Source organism: Diachasma alloeum, unplaced genomic scaffold (assembly GCF_001412515.2).
Source record: "Diachasma alloeum isolate Michigan unplaced genomic scaffold, Dall2.0 Dall_scaffold_00302, whole genome shotgun sequence".
Lineage (NCBI taxonomy): Eukaryota > Metazoa > Arthropoda > Insecta > Hymenoptera > Braconidae > Diachasma > Diachasma alloeum.
In genome coordinates, this window is record NW_021680441.1 from 964031 (window position 1) to 975138 (window position 11108).

At 41.3% G+C, this 11108-nt stretch overlaps 2 protein-coding genes across 4 annotated transcripts in view; one reads left to right on the top strand and one right to left on the bottom strand.

Annotated features, from left to right (window-relative positions):
- The first annotated feature begins 406 nt into the window (after nt 1-406).
- On the top strand, nt 407-6852 carry LOC107039677 (solute carrier family 12 member 9). The gene is made up of 3 exons (XM_015259434.2): nt 407-585; nt 2288-3101; nt 3861-6852. Exons 2-3 carry the CDS (start codon nt 2294-2296, stop codon nt 5855-5857), a joined length of 2805 nt encoding a protein of 934 aa, XP_015114920.1. The 5' UTR covers nt 407-585; nt 2288-2293; the 3' UTR covers nt 5858-6852.
- The window catches only part of LOC107039678 (transmembrane and coiled-coil domain-containing protein 4), an 8238-nt gene continuing 3835 nt past the window's right edge, over nt 6706-11108 (bottom strand). For all 3 annotated transcript variants that reach the window (XM_015259436.2, XM_015259435.2, XM_015259437.2), the window contains 4 exons: nt 10021-10262; nt 8416-8886; nt 7449-7885; nt 6706-7317 (listed from right to left, as the gene is read on the bottom strand). In XM_015259436.2, coding sequence (XP_015114922.1) covers nt 7240-7317; nt 7449-7885; nt 8416-8886; nt 10021-10262 — 1228 coding nt within the window. In that variant the 3' untranslated portion in view covers nt 6706-7239. The remainder of the gene's footprint in view (nt 7318-7448; nt 7886-8415; nt 8887-10020; nt 10263-11108) is intronic.

Sequence of the window (11108 nt, forward strand, 5' to 3'; positions counted from 1 at the left end):
TGACATCGCTGCTACAAACTCTGGTCATCAACTCTGGTTTTCAGTTGAAATTGAAATTGTTAATTTACACAATAATAGGAGTGCATTGACGATTTTTTCTCAACTCCCAAAAACTTCAAACAATTTGCTACCGATTGGTGATAAATTTTTTTGGAAATAATGAAATAGGGGGGATAACGCTTTTTTTTCAGGGCTGATTTTTCAAAAATTTATTTTAAAAAAAGTACTAACTAGCAAATGTTTTTTATTGACTCGCAATTTTCTTCAAAACCACTTCAATGAGGAAAATAATAAAAATTTGGAATATCTATACATGAGGGGCTAATTGATCGGATCTAACTGATCTCCTGTCCAGAGCATAATCTCTGCCCCCCACCTCTATGGCCAGTTCTACACCAAGCGCACCAAGTAATCCTAGACCGCCATTAGGGACAAATTAGACAGTTTATTTTCATTTTTATACGTCAACATGTGGAGATCAAGAGCAATTTCACGCACTTGTTGACGAAAAATTGTTGATTCAAAATCGCTTATTGAAAAGCTGTTTTGAGACTGGGAGTGTGAGTTGCAGGTGACAACTGTGAGGTATGGTTTTCAATAGTATTGTTTATCTTTGGAGTTGGTTATGTGGCATTACAATAGCAGTGGGAGTCATTGACAATCTGGTGAGGGATGAATCATTAGTGGCTCCAAGAATTGGATAGAATGGAATGAGGCAGACAATTAATTGGAGATAGTGAACTAGTGCTTGGGGGAAATGCTTGCAGTGGGCGTGCGGTCGTGGTTTCACATTTGATGAAACTAGATTTTTTAAGTCTTGAGGTAGGAAGAGATTTAAGAGGAAAATCTGACTCATTCGCTGAAGAATTTCTTTGGGAATGTATAAAACGATGAGGCAATATTCGATTTTTAATATCGAATAATTTAAAGCTCATTAGCAGCGAATATTTCATGTCTTTTCCATTAAAGTCTGCATTGCATGCTTATAAACAAAAATTTTCTACTAATTGCATTTTCGAGGAAAAAATGTTGGCGCTAACGTTTTTCCAAGTTAGCAGGAAAAATGAAGAATGTTTAATTTTGATATCGAATAATTTGAAGCTAATAAAGAGCTAATTTTTTACGCTTCGAAAAATTTTCCAGCTGAATAAACGACGAATATCAACATTCATTTGGGGAAAAAAGTTGACATTAAATTTGAGTTCACTTTCGCATTAAATTTGACGCAAAAATGAACATTTTTTAAAAGCGTTGAAAATTAGCTCATAATGAGCCCTAAAATATCCAATATGGAAAATTTAATTCACCTCAAACCATGCATTAAGGCCCGGGTGTACTATCTTTCGAATGTTATCTGGATTTTTTTACCTTTGATTATCCAAAATTGTCAATTGAGTGATACATCATGTAGAAATTCCCAAAAATTATGATAGAATGATAAAAAAAATAGACAAAATTCTCAACTTTTTCAAAGAGCGCTTTTAATTGAGATTCAGAATGAGTTGAAAAAAGTGGAAATTACAAACATCTGATTCGCTGTGGCAAATTATCTATTAGCTGTGATTTTCCATGGTGGATGACAAAACACTAATTCCTCATGGGCAGTAACAGCTAGGTAGGGGAGGGTAGGGTAAAATGGACACTTTTGACTATTTAAAAATATTCATAACTCAAAAACAGATTTATCAATTGAGCTCAGTCTCAGCTCATCACAAATAGGAATCATTGTTTTTCAATTGAAAAATAAAATTATTCCATTTCATAAACAATTCAACACGTCATGAATATTTCAAAAAAAGTCCAAAGTGTCCATTTTACCCTACCCTCCCCTATCTCAATTTTCAAAACAGTGATATGTAGTCATCTGCCATTTGTACGTGATAAAAGTGTGATTAAAAAATTCTCCAAAATATCACAACTTTTTTCAAAGAGCCTTTTCCGTAATAAATGTCTCTGTGCAGTGTGGGAAAAGATTTACGAAATCAGTCTTCCCCCTGCATGATATTGGATGACAGGCCCCCATTTGTCCCCCTAAATCAGCCACATTTCTCAATTTTTTCTTATTCAACTTATTCCGAATATAAATTAAAAATGCTCTTTGAAAAAATTAACACTTTTTTCTACTTATTTTTTATTACTCATTCATAATTTTTCAAAACTTCTGGACGATGCAGTACTCAATTGACAATTTCAGATGACGAAAGATTTAAAAAACGTCGAGATAGCGTTCGAAAGACAGTGCACCCTGGCCTTAATAAAATGTTTTATGGAAACCCCCTGATTCCAGTTGAAGATGCTGGCCCCAGAGGTAGGCTCAGCGAATTCCGACGCAGTGCACATACGTCTGGGCTCCGAGAAGGCGCCCCTGATATCCGGCCGTTCATTCTTCCGTCGTCTGGGGTCCCTCCTCGGTCTGCACAGGACTCCGTCAGCGATGTCAGACGGTTACGTTGAGTTCAGCAACCTCGAGGCCCGAAATGGACGCACCCTGGGAACATTTGCTGGTGTTTTCAGCCCAGTTACCCTCTCCATGTTCTCGGCCCTCGTGTTCATTCGTATGGGCTACATCGTTGGCAACGCAGGGCTGCTCATCACCCTGACGCAGTTTGTCATTGCCTACGGGATCTTGCTGTTCACGGTTGCATCAATCTGCGCGATATCCACGAATGGAGCTGTTGAGGGTGGTGGCGCCTACTTCATGATCAGCAGAACACTGGGACCGGAGTTCGGAGGATCCATTGGGACGATATTCTTCATGGCCAACGTCGTCTCTTCTGCCTTGTGCATATCAGGCTGTGCCGAGGGAATTGTGGAGAATTTTGGACCGAATGGCTACTTAACGGGCTCGGCGTCCCTTTTTCCGGACGGCAATTGGTGGAGATTCCTCTACTGCACCATCCTCAATACGGCAAACCTCGTCGTCTGCCTCATCGGAGCAGCCATGTTCGCTAAAACCAGTGTAGCTATCCTGGCGATTGTCTGCATCTGTCTCCTGAGTGTCTTCATTAGTTTCTTGGTGCAGGAGCCTATGGAAGTGGCCATTCCCGATGCCAATACCATCGTCAAGAACATCACTGATCATCTGAATGCTTCTTACACAGGTGAGCAAATGTCGTGGCATTTATTTTCCCATTTTTGGAATTCTCGAGTTTTTATCATTTCAGTAGTGACATTTTCTCCGAGAACCAGTATTTTCTGGGATTATTTAATAATTGATGAGTGGAAATTATTCGAGTCGAATGAGTCAAATGTCATGTATGGAATTTTTTTAAAATTAATTCAGTAGCGAAGTGGTAAACCGGTATAAGTCGATTTTTACTATTGCCCAGTTTTCAATGAATTTCTGAAAATCTGAGGGAAATGGCAAAATTTTTGTCGTAACCTTTTTTGTAGCTCTCAATTTGCTCTACAAAAAAGGAAATTCCAACAATTTCACTATTTCCCTTAGATTCCGAGATATTTATTGAAAACTGGCCAATAGTTAAAATCGAATTTTACCGGTTTACCACTTCGCTACTGATTTATTTAAGGGACTAATTTAGAAAAAATATATACCGTTTTTGCGTTTTATCATTGTACTTAATGACTCACGAAATTTTATGATCGTGCAATAATTTTCCTGCGTTTTTTTTCGAAATTTTTTCGGAAATTCATCAAATTTTAGAAAAAAGCAGGAAAATTATTGCACTACTATGAAACTTCGTGAGTCGATCAATAATTTGCCAGAAAAATTCAGAAAAAAACGTGAATTTTGGAAAAACTCACGAAAGGGTGTAGCGTACAATGTACATCCTCAAGACCTTCCTGAGGGATATCCATGTTCTGTGGATGACTCTACCCTCGAAAAATTTCAATTGCAGGTCTGCGATCGGAGACCCTCGTCAGCAACCTCTACTCCAATTACTCCGCGGACTACTCGAGCCCCGGTACAATATCGTCCTTTGCCTCTGTTTTCGGTGTTCTATTTTCGGGGGTCACGGGGATAATGGCGGGTGCCAACATGTCCGGCGAGCTGCAAAACCCCGCCCGTAACATTCCCCGAGGCACCCTCTCCGCAGTCCTCGTCACCTTCGTCTGCTACATCCTCCTCTCTGTCCTCACCGCAGCGACCTCGAGTCGCTTTCTCCTCCAAAACAACTTCATCTACATGATGCCAACCAACATCTGGCCGCCCTTCGTCGCCCTCGGCATCCTCACCGCGACCTTCTCCGCAGGCCTCTCAAACCTCATCGGCTCGAGCCGCGTCCTCGAGGCCCTGGCCAAGGACAACGTCTTCGGCTCAGGCTTGAACTTCATAACGCAAGGCACCTGGCGCGGCAACCCAATCGTCGCTGTCCTCACCTCGTGGAGTCTCGTCCAGATAATTCTCCTCATCGGCTCCCTCAACACAATCGCCCAGATAAACTCAGTCCTCTTTCTCCTCAGTTATCTCGCCACAAACCTCTCCTGTCTCGGTCTCGAGCTGGCCTCAGCCCCAAACTTCCGTCCCACCTTCAACTACTTCACCTGGCACACAGCGACAATCGGCCTCCTGGGCACCCTCATAATGATGTTCGTAATCAACAGCATCTACGCCTCAATCAGCATTATAATCTGCCTGATCCTCATAATAGTCCTCCACCTCTTCAGCCCAAGCAAGAATGCAGCGTGGGGCAGCATATCGCAGGCCCTCATCTTCCACCAGGTCCGAAAGTACCTCCTGATGCTAGACTCACGGAAGGATCACGTCAAGTTCTGGAGGCCCCAGATGCTCCTGATGGTCTCCTCACCGAGATCCGCATGCTCACTCATAGATTTCGTCAACGATCTCAAGAAAGGGGGACTCTACGTCATTGGACACGTCAAGACTGGTGATTTCAATGGACAGTATGTCGACCCCACCATCGAGGAGTATCCCAAGTGGCTGTCACTGGTGGATCACCTCAAGGTCAAGGCCTTCGTGGAGTTGACCATCACGAAGACAGTGAGGGAGGGCCTTCAGCATCTCATCAGGATATCCGGAATGGGCGCCATGAAGCCGAATACCATTATTCTTGGGTTCTACGATGAGGAGGCGCCCAGGGACTTGTTCAAGGACTCCAAGTATGCGACTGACTTGTTCGACCAGCACAACCAGAACTGCTTTCCCATCAGGTCTCTCGGTGAGCCCAGGAGTCTCGATGGCGTTCACTACGTCGGCATGTGCAATGACGTCTTGAGGATGAAGAAGAACTTGTGCTTGTGCAGGAATTTTCATCTTCTCGATAAGAATCGGATGGGCAAGGGGGGTGATCTCGAGTTTATCGATGTTTGGCCGGTGAATTTTTTCAATCCAACTGATCAGGATCCCTTCGACACCACTAGCCTCTTCATGATGCAATTGGCCTGCATCATCAATATGGTGTCCTCGTGGAAGGGCCTGACTCTCAGGGTTTTTTACGTGGAATTTGAGGAGGCGAGTCTCAGTATTTCAGATCCTGGTAGTGCATGTAGTGATTTCGTGGCCATTTCCACGGAGATCAGGATCAGAAAGCTACTGGATATGCTGAGAATCTCCGCGCAGATACAGAAGATACCTGGCTGGGGTGCCAGGGGGAACAGGGGGGAGCTCATTCAGCGGGGGGTTGAGGGGGATGGGGGGAGGGGGGCCAGCAGTGGGGCGAGGAGCTGGATCCTCGAGGCTAATCATGTGGTGAGGGGACAGAGTGGGGCCAGCGCTGCGGTCTTTATGTATCTGCCGGCTCCACCGAGTGCTAGTGCTTGGGAGGAGGGAACGGTTTATCAACAGTATTTGCAACTGTTAACGGAGCTCACGGTGGATCTGCCACCGACGGTGCTGGTGCATGGAATCAGCGCTGTTACTTCGACTACTCTGTAACGAACGGAGGGTGCGGCGGCGGGTGATACCTCTTCGTGGTGTTCATTATTGATAGGGAGGTTTTCATTGCGTCTTTGAGTGTGGCTGCGTTAGGGAATTTTTATAATTCAGCGGCGAAGTGGGAAAACGGTACTAGTCAATTTTTATTTTTGATGACCAGTTTTTAATGAGTATCTCGGAGTCTGAGGGGGATGGCGAAATTTTTGCTGTAACCTTTTTTGGAGAGCCGAGTGAGAACTGCAATAAATGTAATTACGAAAATTTCGCTGTCTCTCTTAGATTCGGAATTATTCCTTTTTTTTTTTTTTATGCTGTAGAAACATGTAAAGTTTTGAGCAAATAAATATAACAAAAAAAAAAAATTATTTCTCAAAAACTCACATTAGAGATGAGTCGACTTTAACCGCTTTACCACTTCATTACTGAATTCATTTCAAGGTGTACCACACTTGAAATCGAGATGAAAATTAGTCCGATGATACAGTGATAATACAGTGTGATGATGGGATTTACACTACGATAAACTCATACTATTAATTCGGCAACGAAGTGATGAAACAAACGCGATGCAATTCAATTTTTTTTTCTCAGGATTTGGAATTATTTCGATCAAGAGTTGTTTCGCAGATATCACGAGATTTCTTTTGCTGAAATTTAAAAAAATCTGATGCTCGATGACATGTTCTGTTACATTTCACCACTTCTCACTCATTCCCATATACTAAGGACGAATAACTGGAGATAGTTGTAACGCTAGATGAATTTTATCCGCTACTTTTATAAACATGTATTAATTTTTTAAGGGGGAATAAAATAATGAGAAGGGATTGTACATAAGAGACACGAAGTTTTTCAATTGAATAAATAATTTTATGTATCTGATGGTAATATGTGCATTAAATATACTTGATATCGGGGTAATGTATAAATAGAATTATTTAATATATTTATCATTTGTACATGGAGCAATAAAAACATTATTGGTAACATGGAAATATTTTTCTGCGGTATCTGTGAATTATGCAAGGCTCGAGTGGTCCTCAATCATTTGGCTAATGCTATTCAGCACTTATTGTTGTACAGTGTATAATACTATTCTCCATAAAATAGTTTTTATTGGACATTTTTTATTGAAAAAAAAGTCGCAGTAAAGCTGCGGAATCCTTCAGTAGAGTCGGCCAGAAACTAATAGAAATTCAATAGAATTTTCTATGAGATTTGCTAATAACTTCTTCAAGTGTGCATATACCTGGAGAATGAATTCAGAAGAAAATATCGTAAGACATCTTGTCTTCTGACATTTTACCTCTGAAAACTGATTGTTCTGTTATGTTTTACCAATTGACTAATCATTAATTGAAGGACGGATTTGTGGATCAAATTCATTTTTTTACTGCACTAGGAAGAGCCTTCGACGTAAGACAGGTATCAGATTTGGATTCCCTCAGTTCTCCAGTACTCTGTGAATAAAAAAATGTTGAAAGCATTTAAAACTAATAACTTTTCAAGAAAAAATATATCAGAATCTACAGAACACAATTTTATTTTATAAATGGTGATGACGTGTTTACGAAGAGGTGGAGGGGCTGACCTGAGTCCGCTGGAGATGCACCTTCTGATCATACTCCGACGTGGAATTCTTCAGCAAGCCCTGATCATCCAGAATCTCCCCGTGCCTGAGCCTGACCCCCACGAGCCTCAAGATGTCCTCCAGCTTCTCGGAGTACTCCATATGCCCCCCAACAACGGTTTCCAAATCAATATTATCAATGCCAGGGTAGTCCAGGGGCATGAGGCCAGCAACAGCAGTTGTCATCGAGAAAGTTCTGTACAGGAACCTCAGGAGCCAATCAGTTCTGGCATAACCGTTGACAATCCTCCCTGCCACGACACTGGAACACTTGCTCCATTGCTGCTCATTGGCTGTGACGGGCGCCCCGAGGAGAATGGCATCCTGAATTATTCCGAAGGCATTCTTTCCCCCAGTCTCACTCATCTCGCGGAGACAGTAGAAAATAACTCGTGCACCTGGGGAATATCCAATCAGTGTCACTGGTGACTTTCAACTGAGACATTTTCCGTGGAAATTCCTCGACATGAGCTTTCCACGTTTTTTCTCTTCATTTTAAATAAACAAGAAAGTTTGAGCTGAGAACTTTCTACAGGAAAAATCTCAATTGAGTAATTTGTATGGAAAAATCATGTTCTATTAATTTTTTCTATAGAATATTATCAGTTGAATATTTCTGTTGACTGAAATTATTGGAAGACAGTAAAAAATATCTTGTGCACCTGGTGAATATCCAATCAGTGTCACTGGTGACTTTCAATTGAGACATTTTCCGTGGAAATTCCTCGACATGAGCTTTCCACGTTTTTTTCTCTTCATTTTAAATAAAAAAGAAAGTTTGAGCTGAGAACTTTCTACGGGAAAAAATCTTAATCGAGTAATTTGTATGGAAAAATCATGTTCTATTAATTTTTTCTATAGAATATTATCAGTTGAATATTTCTGTTGACTGAAATTATTGGAAGACAGTAAAAAATATCTTGTGCACCTAGTGAATATCCGATGAGTGTCACTGGCCTCTTGCCGTGCTGTCGACTGAGAAGTACGTGAGCGAGATGTTTTCCGACTTCTGAACTCCGTCGACAGCAGACGGACCAGGGATTATCGATGACCGAGGATATTGATAGGAGGGCTGTCGGCCAGGCAATCGCCGACATCAGACCACTGAGGATCGTGTACTTGAGGGCCTCCTGCGTCGCAAAAGACACGGCCATGCTCAAGATGTATTCAAGGGCTTGGCCGAGTTCTATCAGGTACTTGGTCTCGTATCTGAGTGCATACTGCTCTCGGGAGATGGCTAGGCACCGCCAGGGCTTCACAATGGCTGCCTGGTCGTCGGATTTCAGCCAGCCGGTTATCGCTATGGCGATGTGCAGCTGACTGTCAGTTTGGGAGGTGCAGTTCAAGGGTTGGAAGGAGAACTCCTCGAGCTGGCCAACTCTTTTGTTCATTTTGTACCCTGGGGGAGACATAATTCACGTCAGTTCAACTGGCAACATTTCATCCCAATAATAATGTTCACTTTAATGAATCCAATTCCATTTAATACATTATGATGTGTTATATTCGAATTAAAATAAGTATTTTATATTTGAAAGGAAATTCTAAGAAAAGAAGATGACGTGGGAACATTTATTTCTATCGTATAATATAGGGGAGGGTGGGGTAAAATGGACACTTTTGACTTTTTTGAAAATATTCATAACTCAGAAACAGATTGATCAATTGTTCTCAGCCTAATCTCGTCACAAAGAGGAATCATTGCTTTTCAATTGAAAAATAAAATGATTCCATTTCGTGAACAATTCAACGCGTCATGAATATTTAAAAAAAAGTCAAAAGTGTCCATTTTACCCTACCCTCCCCTAAATTTATCTACATTTATAGATACACTCTAAATAATCCATCGACATAAGGGCTCAAAACGACGATCAGGTGGAGACATTAGTGAAGAAGACTCTGGATTAAGACTAAATAGAACAAATTTAACGTATGAAAAAATAGAATGTATGTTATCAGATCGAATGGACGAACAAATCAGGAAATAAAAATCAACAAATAATGAAAAAACCTCATTGGCAATATCCCTTTTAACGTAATTCGTCACAAGAATTTAATTTTATATTCGATTCTATACGTCTCTATAATTTCATAAAGAATTTCAAAATTGAAAAATTCGTGATTCGGGAGGAAAGAGGAGGAAGGGAGCACTCTAGAGGAATCTTTAGCGCTAAACCATCAATAGTCGTTTATTGGAAAACTCAATTTTGCCTTGGAGATTTAACTCTCGTCTTCGGGAAAATCTCAGTTCTCTGTAACCAAGAAACTCAATTCCGCTGACTAACGAGGAAAACTTAATTTACGCTTTTATGCATCACCGATAGATGGCGAGGCTGCATAAGCATTTTTTCCCCGAGTGACCCCCCAAAACGAAACCATTGACGTACCCACGTCAAAAGTAGATAAATTGACCGTTTTTTTCAATTATTTCAGCGAATATCTACTGATTTAATGCACATTTTCAATGTTGTTTTTATTGTTTTGACTTTTTCACAGGAAACCGATTAAAAAAAATATAGAAAAAATACTCCACCTGTTAATCCAGCTCCAGCAACTCCGAATATCGACCCGATGATAGTGACACCAGCAGTACTTGTCAATGCAACTGTCGTGGCACCCCCCAGAATCGTTCCAACTCCAACACCGATGAGAGGTGCTGCTAGGCCCCCCGTCAATCCTATGAGAGTTCCACCCGCTAGGGTTGCAATGCCCACTGATGCGTATCGCTTAATTTTTTTCATTCTCCGACGACGAGCACTCGCTCTCTGCTCTTCCCTTCACGAGTAGTTGAAAAATGGTATATTTCGTTACGAGTGCGGAAAAGTATTTTTCATCACGCTGTGACGAAAAGTGAACTTTTCGGCACGCTCCGCGTGCCTAAAAGTCCAATTTCCGCCACATAATGATGAAAAATATTGTTCGTAACTCGTGAAAAAATGTTTTTTGCACTCGTTACGAAATATACTATTTTGGCTCGCCTTCGGCTCGTGCTATAAACCTCCCACGAGCCAAAAAACACTTCCCACGAGTATCGAACGATATTTTTCATCATAAACGTCTCTTTTCCACACAGCGTGATGAAATAGTATATTTCGTAACGAGTGCAAAATAGTATATTTCAGCACGTGTGCGATATTGATCGTCGAGGATCGAAAAATCGTTAAGGACGAAATTTCCCAACAAGTACTGAACAAAATTTTATGTCACGAAGCCTGAAACCGGCTGAATTAGACACGAGACGCGAAGCGTCGAGTGTGTAATCCAGCCGATTTCAGGCATGAGTGGCATAAAAGTGTTTTTTGGCGAGTGGGAGGTTTATATATATAATCCCACGAGGTAAAAAACATTTTTTCACGAGTTACGAACGATATTTTTCGTCACAATGTAGGCTTCGCGTGCCTAAAACGTCCCTTTTCCGAACATTGTGATGAAAAATATCGTTCGATACTCGTGGGAAAAGTGTTTTTTGGCTCGTGCGATTATATCACTCGCCTTCGGCTCGTGCTATAAATCTCCCACGAGCCAAAATAGTATATTTCGTAACGAGTGCAAAAAACTCGCCTTCGGCTCGTGATATAAACCTCCCACTCGCCAAAAAACATTTTTTCACGAGTTACGAAC

What these genes read in the sequence shown, in the direction of transcription:
- LOC107039677 (XM_015259434.2), top strand. Translation starts at nt 2,294, where the DNA reads ATGCTGGCCCCAGAGGTAGGCTCAGCGAATTCCGACGCAGTGCACATA. An exon ending in TCTGAATGCTTCTTACACAG is followed by an intron (nt 3,102 to 3,860) that starts GTGAGCAAATGT and finishes TTTCAATTGCAG; the next exon opens with GTCTGCGATCGGAGACCCTC.